The following is a 12,916-nucleotide window of genomic DNA, read 5'->3' as shown; positions in this document are numbered from 1 at the left end:
GCTGTTCACACAGCACACGTATGTGGAATAGAAAAGAGCACATGGTCTAGAGACGAGTTTCAAAAGTTGAATTTCTTTTGTTTAAAAAAATAATGCTTACTTCATTACTGTAAGTATTGGGTCCGCAAGGTATGCAGGCTTGCTTTCCGATTGGCTGCTCGGGCCTGATGATGGTATTTGAGGGACAGCTTTTACACACTCCAGTGCCGTTCAGCATGTAGTGTCCTGGAGGGCAGGGCACGCAGGCTGAGTCAGAGTCAACGGCAGCCAGAGCACACTGAAGACATTCTGAAGCCACACCCCCAATCACATTAGTGAGGTGAACAGAGTAGATCTTAGCATAGTCAGAGCTGTATTCATTTTTCTGTAAGACAGACACACAGCCATAGATCATCAAAATCATTTTAGAGTCTAAAACCTCAGTAGACAGTAAAAAAGTAAAAATCAAACAGGAAAGAAGTAAGAGATTGCGGTTTAATCTAACCATGCTGAAGATCCCAGTGCGCTGAAAACCCCAGGTGAAACTAACAGTGTTGTTGCTTTTAATAAGATAAGAGTAGGATTGCTTCCACATAGTGCCAGACCAACTCTCCACAATATTACTCCATTCATTTTGCCCCTGCGGAGAAATGTCAACAAATCTTAGACATTAATACTCTACAAAATAAGGCAAAAACATTATAATGATTGTACCATTTAAAAGTGTGGGGAAAGTAAGATTAAAAAAAATATATATAGTTTCATTCATTCATCAATGATGCATTAAATTGATCAAAAGTGACATTGAAGACATTTATAATGTTACAAAAGATTTCTATTTTAAATAAATGCTGTTTTCGATATTAATATGTTATTAAGAATAAAAATAATATGTTATATATACACAATGATATAAAATACGGCCGAACTCACTGCCATGAAATACAGTTTACAATCAGCTGTACACTTTGTTTCAAACACAAATGTTATTCTGGAAAGCTGAACTCTCTCATTGTCGTCACTCAGGGAATGAGGCAGGCTGGAAAAAGGAAAAACCAGAATATATTGAGTACATTTTTAGCCCGTGTTTACGTCTCTTGTATTAGCGTTAATGTTGATGAGGTCTTCATTTGATGTATTGAGACCATTAATACGATGCAGTTGCTGTTTGTTAACATATGTGTGTGCTCACCTGTATCCAGGTACTGTGAGCGTCAGCATCATGTAGTCAGAGTCCTGATTGCTTGGTGTGGTGTAGATGTACTCACCTGCAACCTCCCAACCTGTTACAACAAAATCCCCATAACTCACAAACATATGACAGAATGCCTCTGTCTACAAAAACTTCACCATATGCCCTAATCAATGGCTCACTTAAAATTGCATATCAAATTATATAAAATTTACATCAAATTGTGTGGAGAGCTAGTGATGAGATGTTTAGGCCTACCTGTGCTCCTCTCAGTGCTGCTGTATTCTGAGCTGAAGACTGAACTCCTCATATTGCTGGGCATTTTGTTCCACCATTTATATTCAAAACCCACGACTGGTTCTGTTCCAGCGGGACACTCTGAACATTCTGAACACATGTAACATGATCATTTCTAATAGTGAGTTCTGTAATTGATGCACTACAATAATATACTAAAGCATACATTTAGTGTTATATACACATGTAGTGTTGTCATCTACAGATATAACAGAGATGCATATGCTGTCATAGTGAAATCTTTAATTGTTGTCTGTTGGCTTTGTCTCTCTACCTGTCCCATTTGAATAGCAGCCATGTGGGCAGGGTTCACAGGTGGAGGTGTTGCTGGAGAAGAATCCTGGATTGCATGGAGGGCAGGCCATCATCTCCCCTGAAGCCGGAAGCTTCACTGCCCCCTCCACAGTCTCACTGCAGATTTTTGGCTCGATCCACTTATACATCAGTTGCGTCTAAAGAAAGTAAGAAAGATAAATCAGTCAGTTGTCAGCGGGAGATGTTGCATCAAATCAAATTAAAAAAATTAATTAATAAAAATCTCTCTAGATTTGTTGGATTTTTTTGTGGTACCTGACCACTGGAGTCACATGTTGTGTGAGTATAGAAGTAATCAGTTGTCTTGCAGGGCAGTCGCTGTAGACAGGTTCCAGATCCAATTCCTGGAGTAACACACACAGGAGAGAGGAAAACGCTCGTGGCATTAGGAAAAACACACACACACACACACACTCATTTAGATAAAGTGATAAAACACAGTAGGCAAATCCCATAGAGTACAGGCGCTGGAGAGTGCAGGACATTTACATGAACATTTACTTTCATGTGCTTACATTTAAATGCTTGATCACATCTATGCAGATGTAACGTTCAAAGCCCTTAACAAGGCATTTGTTGGGTGACCACCAGTCATTAAATATAACTACGCTTAAATGTATTGTGAAATATGCATTTTATAGTATATTCAATTCAGCACCTACATACAATACTTGTAGTATTTTGTAGGAATGTTGTAAATATTCCAATATTTCACTTACACAAAACATCCTGTAAACACTCACATACATGTCTAAGTACATTGGGGAAATAACACAACTATGAGCAGTAATGAATGTAAAATTATGACAATAGCAGCCGATGACTGACCTGAAATAATTAACATTGCTTTAAAAATGCTGAGACACACACCTGAATATTTGTCCTCCTCACAGGGTTGGCACGCAGTGGCTCCCTTATTAGAGTACGAATTAGCAGGGCATGGGATACAGTGGGCAGCCCCTGGTTTATCACTATAGGTACCAGGCTTACAGTGAAAGCATTCAGATGTATACGAGACACCTGGAAAAAAGGTCAAGTGTTATTTCTTGAGTAAATTTTTTCATGCATTTTAAAAGTAATTCATGCTATCTTTTTTAAGGTAGTGCACAAATAATTGTGATGGATAAATACCTGAGATGGCAATGTTCTTCAGCAGAACCGGTTTGGCAGTGTCGGCAGCCAGAGAGAAACCTGTTGTTCTCCAGTACAAGACATTGTTACCACTACTCAGCTGTATCTGGTTAGACAGCAGGAAGAAAAGGTTTTGAGGCCTCTACATTTGCTCTCAAAACACACACACACACACACACACACACACACTTACATAATGATAATCCCAGTCACTTTCCGATATCTTCATCCAGCGACGTTGAGAGTCTGTAGACTGACACTGGTCATTCTGAACCTGTTAGCACATGCATATCATATCCCATATCATGCAGTATCTAACATTATCAAGGGAATATACCACCATAAACACATTTGTGGTGGTAATAAAACTCAATTTATTCTTTTTATATTACCTATTATAATGTTATTTAAATATTACATTTGAAAATGCACTATATACAAATGCAGTTTAAATAACCATAATTGTTTTAACTCTGTATACGTATATATTTGGGGAAAATGTAACTGGCAAAGCCCCAGTACTTACATAAAACTCAAAAAACATGTGGTTGTCTGGATAGAAGTATTGGAAGGACACAGATCCAGGCTTCTTTAGACTCACAGCATAGGAAAGAGTTGAAGTGCACTCATCTGTGTTAGAGGCAATATAATCACTTTTCGGGATCCATGTTGAGCTGAACAAATGCAAGAGACACATGTAATGGGTCTCCATTAAAGCAAATTTCCACAAATGTCTATTCTTCAGTTTCAATTTAATTCCAAATAATTCAAGGTCCTGACTCGTCAAGCACTTTTACGTAAACATTCAGTGCATGCAATTACAGTTAAGTGAATGCTGAATGGCTCAACCACCCATTTGATCTTGAATTTTAAGCACTAACACCAATTTGCATATCCTGAATGCAGTAGCTCAGATTTGTCATATACTGTATATATACGATTCACTCACTTGGAGCAATTTGTGAGAGTGTCTCCAAAGTTAATACTAATGCCATGGCTGATAAAGCCAGTGGGCAAAGTGTCCCACTCGTCAAAAGCAACACCCGTCCCAAGAGAATAGGTTCCTGCAACGCATTTCTGACACTCTTGAGTCCTCATGTCCAAAAATTCGCCGTCATTACAGCTAAACGCTGACAAAAGGGAAAAAAAATACAACAAAGATTAAAGTATCTTAATGCCTTTCTAGATTTGAAAACCTTCACCTGGTAACATAGCATGCTAGAGACCATTCTATTATTTTTTGTATCTAGTAGTGTATGTGTTGTAGCTACTTACTGCAATGGGTGCCTTTGACTGGATCAGGTAAGCCAGTGCAGGTCTCAGGCTTGTTGGGTATCGCCACTCTCCATCGAGAGCCCAAAACATCACAGTCTGTGTACTCAAAATGGTAATCAGACTGCAAAATAATGAAACATACAACAACGACTGCATTGAAATTTCTTTCAGTCTCATTCATTTGGAAAATAAGACAAAACTAGGACCACTGTAAAATTGAGTTTTGTGCAGGGTAATACATTTGTTTGCATAATTGGAGATATCAACCACATCAACCTCACCACATCAAGTCATCCAATTACTGTCAGAAAAAAAACATGGTTTGTTTAATAGGTGGTTACTTGCCAAATAAATAAATAAATACATGACTTGAATTGGAATTATTTCATATTATGTAATTTATATTATCATAAATCTTCCGCTAAGAAAAAAAGCCTTTCATTACAGTACTATGTTACAGCAATATTAAAACTGCAGTGGTCCAAAGTCTGCCTTTAAGTGCTTTTAAGTAATTTTCACTACAGTTGAGAGCTGAGGTACACAACTTGTCATTTTGTGCTTTACAGACATAATACAAAATTGTAGTTACCAACATCTTGTTTATAATGTTCCTCTGGATTCCTTTTAAAATACTGTGTCAGATCAATATTTGCACAGTAGGCGGATCCACCCACTGGCGATCAACTTCAAGGAAGTCTTTGTAGCCTTGTCTAAACAAACAGTCTTTAGCAGGTATTATTTACTCACCATTATGCAAAGCGGGAGAGCCCGATAAAATAAAATCTTGAGTATATATTAACATATTAACATCTCCAAACATCCTGTTTATCAATTTAACCTAATTTACCTAAGGGCATAATAACCTGTGACAAGATACTTAAATGCTTAAAGGTGTGGTTTAAATTAAACAATTATTTAGACTCAAAGTGGTTTGTATATGTTAACAGCTAACTCCCCCAGAGAACAGGCAGCTGGCAAGAAACAAGAACCTGACTGAATGGCACCTGAGGTAATAGCAGACTTCACTTTCACAGAGCAAATCAGAATGACCCATGTGGAATGAAAGAAGATTAATAAGTTAACAAGACCTCAACATGACAAGTGGTCGTGCTTTCTTAAGTGCTTTGTGTTAGTGCTGCGACAGTTACATTTAGTGAGAAAGAAAGAAAGAAAGAAAGAAAGAAAGAAAAAGAAAGAGCTGTTCTGAGCAAGCAGTCCACATCATAATCCCCACATCCATATAAATGATGAAACCAAGAAACCAAGGCAACAGAACAGACTGACATTTGTTTCTATGGTGTCTCTTAGGGGTCAGATTAACTGATGAATCTCTTACTCCCACATAAAACATGGGCTGTTTTTTCCCCTACAAGGTCAATGGCAATTTTCACTTGGTCTATTTTCAGTTATATTTGCAATAATAAAAATGTTTTAAAATTATTTATATTTATTTATTTATTTATATATATATATATATATATATATATACACACACATAGCTTTTGTGTCAAAGAGTTAAAGACGGGTATATCAGTTCAGGTACACCAACAGCATTGCAGCCTTTTGTTGAATGATCATAACAGCAGATGCCCCTTTCACACAGCTCTCTAGAGCCAACAGACACACTTATCTGGACATGATAAGGTAAGTGTGTCACCCATTTCCATGATTATGCTCACTCTTATTCAAACAATTATTTTCTTGAGGGAAAAGAGGACAGAGAGCTAAATCATAATTTCATTAAAAGTCAGCATATATCTTAAACAGAAAGGAAACAAGTTTACTGAAAGCTGATGTATGTGAGCTTTTTATTAACTAAGAAAAAAATCCAGCCCACATCCCTTGTTTGCTTTATTAACTGATATGAGCTGTCAGGCTTCTTCTCCTTTTTTTTCATTTGTTCCTGGATGGTTTCAAATTTTGTATGGTTTCTTATTTGTGAAGTAAAGTGGCATCATGTGATGCGCAGGCTTCACAGTGTGAAGTCTGATGATGTGTGTACAATACGATTCTCAGCCTGTAATCAAATGATGTTTTCTACTATTTATGGACCTTACACGATATATATTTATTTTGTAAAATGTACTGGCCTAGTCCACCAGTCCTGCACGATAATGTTGGGTGTTTGTAGTGATCAATATTCCAGCAGCAGCAGCATTAGCTCACAAATGTGTTATTCTGTTAACGTAGGTTCAGCCAGTACAGCCAATAAGTTCAGTGCATGATGTAGTTCAAGCACCTGTCAGAACCTAACAGCATATAATAAATAATGCAAATCACATGATATTACGTTATTTTAAAAGCCTGTTATAGAACTTCACGTCGCTGTCTTAAAAAAATCTGTATAATGCACAGTAAAGTAGCACCCTACCTCTTTGCAGCTGGGTAATTCCGTTGCCTCCGTTAAAAGTAAGTGAAGCAAAAAAATGACAGAAACGCTTTGCGTTCCAACAGTGAAAAGCACATGGCTTAAAAACATTTCTGTTTCCAAAAGATATGTTCCCTTCAGGCAAGGCGTGTGACAGTAACAGACGTGCTGTTAATATTGCTGCGCTTTTATCCAGACACTCTTTGCACATGCTAAGCGTGTAATGCGCTCAGCTCTCCTATTGGTCAGTCTCTTTGGGATGGAGTTCCAACTTCCAACTGCTAACTTGTCCGTCTTGTATAACCACGTCAAGACATTAATATTATTCGTTAAGACAAACATTAAGAACATGACGGAGTAACAAACATTAAAGTAATGATATGAGGTCTAATGTAGCCTACATTTGGGAAACTCTTTGTAATGTTTAGCAGCAAATTATGGGGAAACTGAAGAGTTTTTTTGTAAAAAACAACAACGCGGTTAACAACCACCTAGTGATAAGGGTTTACACCAAAATGAGCTCGTCTGTAAGGCGCTGTGTGGTGCAACAGACCTGACGCTCACAGTTGGTCTCTAGGCAACGGTAGGAGGGACAACAAAAAAAGTTGCAAGTAAAAGATCCCAAACCATCGATCTGTTACATTCCACAAGATATGCCACAAGAACGAGATCCTTTCCCATTCTCGCGATATGAGAACGATTATACACTCACAGGGAGTGAGGAAATTCAGGTAATTTCAAATTATGAATTTAAAACTATAACTGCTCACCCGTTTCTATTTACAGATCTAGTTCGTATGCTTCTTGATTATTGCCTACATTTTTATTCACGTTACATGACATTTCTCATTTTTTACCTTGCCTGGTCAGAAACTGCCATATGACAAGCCAACCCATCTCGCACAAAATAACGAACCCTGGAGGAGACTCCGTAACACGACAACACAGGCCAGCTCGCGTTGAAATGTCTTTCATTATGATACTACAGTGAGTTGATAGAACCTCGAAGGGGGATTTGAATCTATTTTACTTTAAAGTTAAAGTGAAATAACTGAACATAAATATAGGAGCCTGATAAAAATGCTAATTTTAGATGAAAATTTCAGACGGCACTTAGAGGCTATATATATTAAAACAGTACTTTACATGTTTAAGAATCTACTTTAACTGGTACGTCAATCAAATAGACACAAACAAACACAAACCGAACAACATGAGTGTTATTTAGTTTGACGCCTCAGTAAGACTAAAACTCGCAGCCATTTAGATTTTTTCACACAGGACACTGAAAAACAAAGAATCAGAAGATTGAATGTGCGAGGCTGAAAACAAAGGAATGAGAGTGTGGGTCGACACCCAGAAGGCGTCTATATACAGTAATAAAGGGTCCATAGGTGAGATTTAATACTCAACCCCATAAGAAAGAGAATCTTCAAAAAATGCTAACGTTACAGAATTTAACCAGGGTGTGTGTTTTTTTTACTCTCGAGTCTCATCACACCGCCTCTACAAACCGAGGTTAGTCTCGTAAGCATGATGGCGGCTTTTACTCAACGTAACGCAATACAAATAGGAAATACAAGTGAAGAAGAGCACCCGTATTTCCAGTCGGTTGTTAAACAATAGGTATCAGCAATACCATGTACAAGGGCTTGAGAAAAAAAAGAAACGTAAATATGCCGGTGTACTCTTTAAATGAATACAGTAAGTTTGTCGTGCAGCTCCGTGATGCTCACTGACTTCAAGGAGTCACTGTTAGAAGTTATGGTGAGATCAGAATCGCCGTTATACTCAGTGAACAAGCAGAGCATATCGGACCGAGATCCAGCACCCCGTTTGTTCTAGTATATCTGATTGATTCATCATTTCTTACCACAGTAACAACTGTGGATGCCCCGAGTTTAGTGAAAAAGCCTCACGATCATCGCTACAGAAGCTCACGAGTCGGTTATTATCATCTCTGCATCCGAGCAGGGCAACAACTCGGACCAGATCAAATAAGATCACGGTGTAGATGTTTTAAATTATCTCATTCACTCACAAAACACAAACATTCATGCACACAAACAACCACTCTCACACTCACTCCACACACACGCGAAGACATTCACTCAATGACCTCACATCCTGGTTGAGGTCAATAAGTAGCACTTTGGAATCATGGGAAACGTGTAAACAGCCCTAAAAAAATCACACTGCCCTCTTACGGTACGCGCAATTTATTCTCATTTTTAATTATAATTCTTATAAATTAATTAACATTTTAATAAATTAATTACATTTTGTAATTTAGAGAGTAAAACTACATAATTTGGACGAGATTTCAAATTGATAGAATCAATAACCTGTTGGTTAAAAAAAAAAAAAAACGTTCAACAGACAAAAATAAATAAATAAAGAGATCGAGAGTTAATATTTCCAAGGAAGGAAGACAGTTAAAATCAGCACTGTTGTCTACGGTAATTAGTTAATCTGGCGTCCTACGTGCCTCGGCTCGTATAGATTCAGGTTAATCTGGAATGGCGTAATGAGTTTGAACGTAATGTTTGGAATAAGCATCACTGAACATAAACACAGAGCAAACGCTAACCGAAGGCCACAGTCTCGACAATACTCGCACAATGCTGGACCTGAACACAACAAAAAAAGCAATCAACTGTATGCGTTGAGGTGAGTGTTCTTAAAAAAATGTAGTCAAGAGTTTATTTGACGAATCCTACGTAAATGATTGTTGGCGTTTGATAGTCACTCTCTCTCAAGTCAAGTCAAGTCTGCTTTATTGTCAATTCTTCCACATGTACAGCACATACACACAGAGAATTGAAATTGCGTTACTCTCAGACCCTTGGTGCATACAGATAACACTAACAGTAGAACATAAATACAGATAGATACAGATTAAATATAAAATACAACTATACAAATAAGGTAAAATGTAAAAAAATATATAAAGCAGCACAAGGCACATGGCAGATAGAGTGCAAACCAGTGAAGTAAACAACAGTGTAGATATAATGATTTGTAGTGCAAAAGAGCTCATTCAGACTGATTAAAGTGACAGTGTGTTGGTCGCCGGGAGGAGGTGGAGTCTTCTGTGCAGTGGTGCTGTTTTGTGCCTCAAAGTGAGCGAAGAAGGTGTTCAGCTCATTCAGCAGGGAGATGGTGCTGTCACAGGTGCGTGGTGGGGGCTTGTAGTCAGTAATGGTCTGTATCCCCTGCCACAGGCTCCGAGTGTCTCTGCTGTCGCTGAAACGATGGGCTATCCTCCTGGAGTACTGTCTTTTTGCCTCTCTGATGCCACGGGAAAGGTTGGCCCTAGCTGTCTTCAAGCCTCATCTCCAGCTCTGAAGGCAGCGTTCCGCGTCTTCAGGAGTCCGTAGACCTCCCCTGTTAGCCACGGCTTCTGGTTGGCCCGGACAGTGATGGTCTTTGTGACTGTACTTTCAAAGATAGTAACTGAGTTTAGTGCTTTTTTTTGTATGTATGCTGCAGGTATGGGGATGTTCTTGTTATCCAGTTACTTTTCCATAGTTCATTTTATGAGGAACAACACTTAAAGATGTGTGTATATCTATATATATATATATATATAAGTAGTGTTCAGGTAAATGTCCCATGAAGCAGTGGGAACCCTAGAAAAGCTGTTATCCACTGCATTTTTATGAAGCCTATTTACCTTGAACACCACATGAAATGGTTCTGTCTTTCAAATATAAAATCTATTTCATAAATTAAAATGTTTCCGTTGTGTTGAATTAACAATGCACTTAATCTTTACACTAAAACTAAAATTTTCTCCCATTTAATGGTGTCAGTCCCAGCAAGTAGTTTTTATATGACCCTATCACAAACTTTTATACAATATGTTGATCATAATTTGCATGAGTCATGTATTTCAGTCAGTAGTCCGATGTCATGTTGCTTCAGGAGTGTGGAGACGGGACAGGAGTGTGTTTGGTGTGGCTAACACACAAATGGCCCCTGAGCGTGGCACTGTAGGACCAGAGTAAGCTGGTTTATCCTGGTCTTGGTTATAAACGCTATGCTGTGGGCAGGATCCCCAGAAGATTAACGTCTCAAGACGTGGACTCGTCTAAGTTCCTAAAATGTTCCTGTAAATCATGGTGCTAACAATGCCAAATTCAGAGGTTTACATGGAATGCACAAAGAGCTGTAATGTGTGTCACTTGACTACAATACAAGTCAATTTGGATAAAAGCATTTAGCGCAAAAAAAAAAGATACTTGTATTTAAACATGGCTAGGACAAGGATACATGTTTCATATGTGAGTAAATTATACAAAATTTTGTGGGTTTCATGCTAAAGTGTGTCTGTCTTTTGCTCTATATATTTAATATACAAAATATTTTTAAATTCAATAGTTATTTATAGATATAATGTTTATTTAATAAAAAATTGTAGTAGTAGTTTTGCAAGTCTATATTCAAGTTTGTGTATATAATTTAATGCTTACTAAGGAAATCCAATTCTGAACATCTTTCCTTTGTCATTGGCTGTAGTCATATGATTTCAGAGCCTGTGATTCAGAGGGCATGAGGTCAAAACTAACTTAAGAACGCCTTAATGTTGAGCTATAAATGGCCCTCTTTGCTTCGTTCTTCTGTGTTAGTAAATCAAGCCAACACGCATTAGGAGGCAGAGCATGTCATCTCAGTCCACTGAGCTGATTTGATTCTGTGCTTTCTTCTTCTTCAGCAGGTGGACATGCTGGCACTGTTACTCCATTTTAAATTGCATGCTAAATGTATTAAGAAGTGACCCATTCATTTGGCTGAATTTATTTACTTTTATACTTTTTATTAATGTGTATTAATATTTTATATAATTTATACTTTCTCTCCAGCGCCCAGGATTCAGACATCACAGAAAAGGTACAGGCACTGACTGTGTCCTGAGTTTTATTTACGTTGCATCAACGACATAATTTTATATATCTTACAATTTGCTTCTCAAATAAACAAATGTTAAATCATAACTGAATATTTGCTGGCATTCAAATAAGTCTAAATGTTTATCCCCTGTCTTTTCAGAGAATTATGTGTGTCATCCTCCTGAGTCCCAGCAAAGCACAGACAGTGGAGACGAGTTCATTCAGCTCAGGAAACCTGGCGAGTGTCCCAGTCACCAGAATCTCCATAAGGAGCTTCTGCTCGGCCACAAGAGGTAAAGAGTAACATCTAAAAGATGTTTACTTTGCAAATGGAGTACGCCAACATATCCCAATACTTTACAAATAATAAAAGCAAAGTAAACATCAAGTTGAAAGAAAAGTTTTAAATGACATCAAACCTACACTTACCTGCATTTATTCATACAAACTGTGACCTTTTTTTTTTTTTTCTTCAGAGGCCTGTTGCTGGAGGAGAAACCAGAATTGCAGCATGCGTTACAGCAAAGGAGGCTTGACCTGCACCGAGAGCAGGAACTTGCCCTCCGACCTCCTTCTAACATTTACATTTACATTTATTCATTTTGCAGACGCTTTTATCCAAAGCGACTTACAATTTGGGGATACATAAAGCGATTCTTCTTAAAGAGGCAAACAGATACAGGAAGTGCTTGTAATACCAAGTTTCTAGACATTGTTCAAATAAGTACAAGCTAGAAAGAGAAGGAATAAATAAAGAGAGAGAATTTTTTATTTTTTTTTATAATGATGATGATGAAGTCAAGTAGCTTCGAAAGAGATGAGTTTTCAGCTGTCGCTTGAAAATTGTCAGGGATTCAGCATTCCGGATAGGGGTGGGAAGATCGTTCCACCAGCCAGGAATGGTGAACAAGAATGTTCTGGAAAGTGACAGTTCTTACTGGAACAAGAGCTCCGTAAGAGACAGCAGAAACTGCAGGAGGTACTGACCATTCTCTGTCCACTTAATGTTCCTCATTACTGAAATAGAAGTCAAAAGAATTTTGCCAGGTCTAAGGCGGTACATTTTGATTGTCTTGGATGAACTGTCTGTGTCTATGCGTTTTGTTGAATGGACTTATGTATTTCATATCTTTTAGTGTTTTTGTAAAGTTCACCGTTTTGAATATTTCTCCACAGTATGAGATGGAGGAACAGAGGCGTATAGAGGATGAGAAAAAAACGTTCCAGAATTTGTATGAGTGAAAGAAAATCTGCGTCGCATACAGTTGACGGAATAAAATAACTGAAGGGTCTATGGATAAGAAATGCACCTTGAAATTTTTAGTGTTTTCAAATAATAGAGAATGTTGAAATTAAGTGGCATACAGCTGTAATGTAATTTAGTAATGAAGCACTGTATTTAAATGTACTGTAAATGAGTCAAATTAAAGCTATTAATGTCTTGTATAATATTACACTTTCTCTTTT

General features: G+C 37.7%; 1 protein-coding gene across 1 annotated transcript in view; it reads right to left on the bottom strand.

Annotated features, from left to right (window-relative positions):
* Window positions 1-6,947, bottom strand: part of LOC107678798 (UPF0577 protein KIAA1324-like) — a 9,886-nt gene extending 2,939 nt beyond the window's left edge. The window contains exons 1-14 of the mRNA XM_016474206.1: window positions 6,561-6,947; window positions 4,190-4,310; window positions 3,864-4,044; window positions 3,441-3,588; window positions 3,108-3,188; window positions 2,915-3,020; window positions 2,654-2,803; window positions 2,039-2,127; window positions 1,743-1,920; window positions 1,430-1,558; window positions 1,172-1,262; window positions 913-1,018; window positions 485-619; window positions 101-364 (exon numbers count right to left, since the gene is read on the bottom strand). Of these exons, the coding sequence (XP_016329692.1) occupies window positions 101-364; window positions 485-619; window positions 913-1,018; window positions 1,172-1,262; window positions 1,430-1,558; window positions 1,743-1,920; window positions 2,039-2,127; window positions 2,654-2,803; window positions 2,915-3,020; window positions 3,108-3,188; window positions 3,441-3,588; window positions 3,864-4,044; window positions 4,190-4,310; window positions 6,561-6,668 (1,887 nt within the window). The 5' untranslated portion in view covers window positions 6,669-6,947. The remainder of the gene's footprint in view (window positions 1-100; window positions 365-484; window positions 620-912; window positions 1,019-1,171; window positions 1,263-1,429; window positions 1,559-1,742; window positions 1,921-2,038; window positions 2,128-2,653; window positions 2,804-2,914; window positions 3,021-3,107; window positions 3,189-3,440; window positions 3,589-3,863; window positions 4,045-4,189; window positions 4,311-6,560) is intronic.
* Window positions 6,948-12,916: the final 5,969 nt, after the last annotated feature.

The sequence above is a fragment of the Sinocyclocheilus anshuiensis genome, unplaced genomic scaffold (genome assembly GCF_001515605.1).
Source record: "Sinocyclocheilus anshuiensis isolate Anshui unplaced genomic scaffold, SAMN03320099.WGS_v1.1 scaffold13, whole genome shotgun sequence".
In the NCBI taxonomy this organism is placed as follows: domain Eukaryota; kingdom Metazoa; phylum Chordata; class Actinopteri; order Cypriniformes; family Cyprinidae; genus Sinocyclocheilus; species Sinocyclocheilus anshuiensis.
The sequence above is the reverse complement of the archived record's forward strand: the minus strand, read 5'-3'. Positions and strand labels throughout refer to the sequence as shown.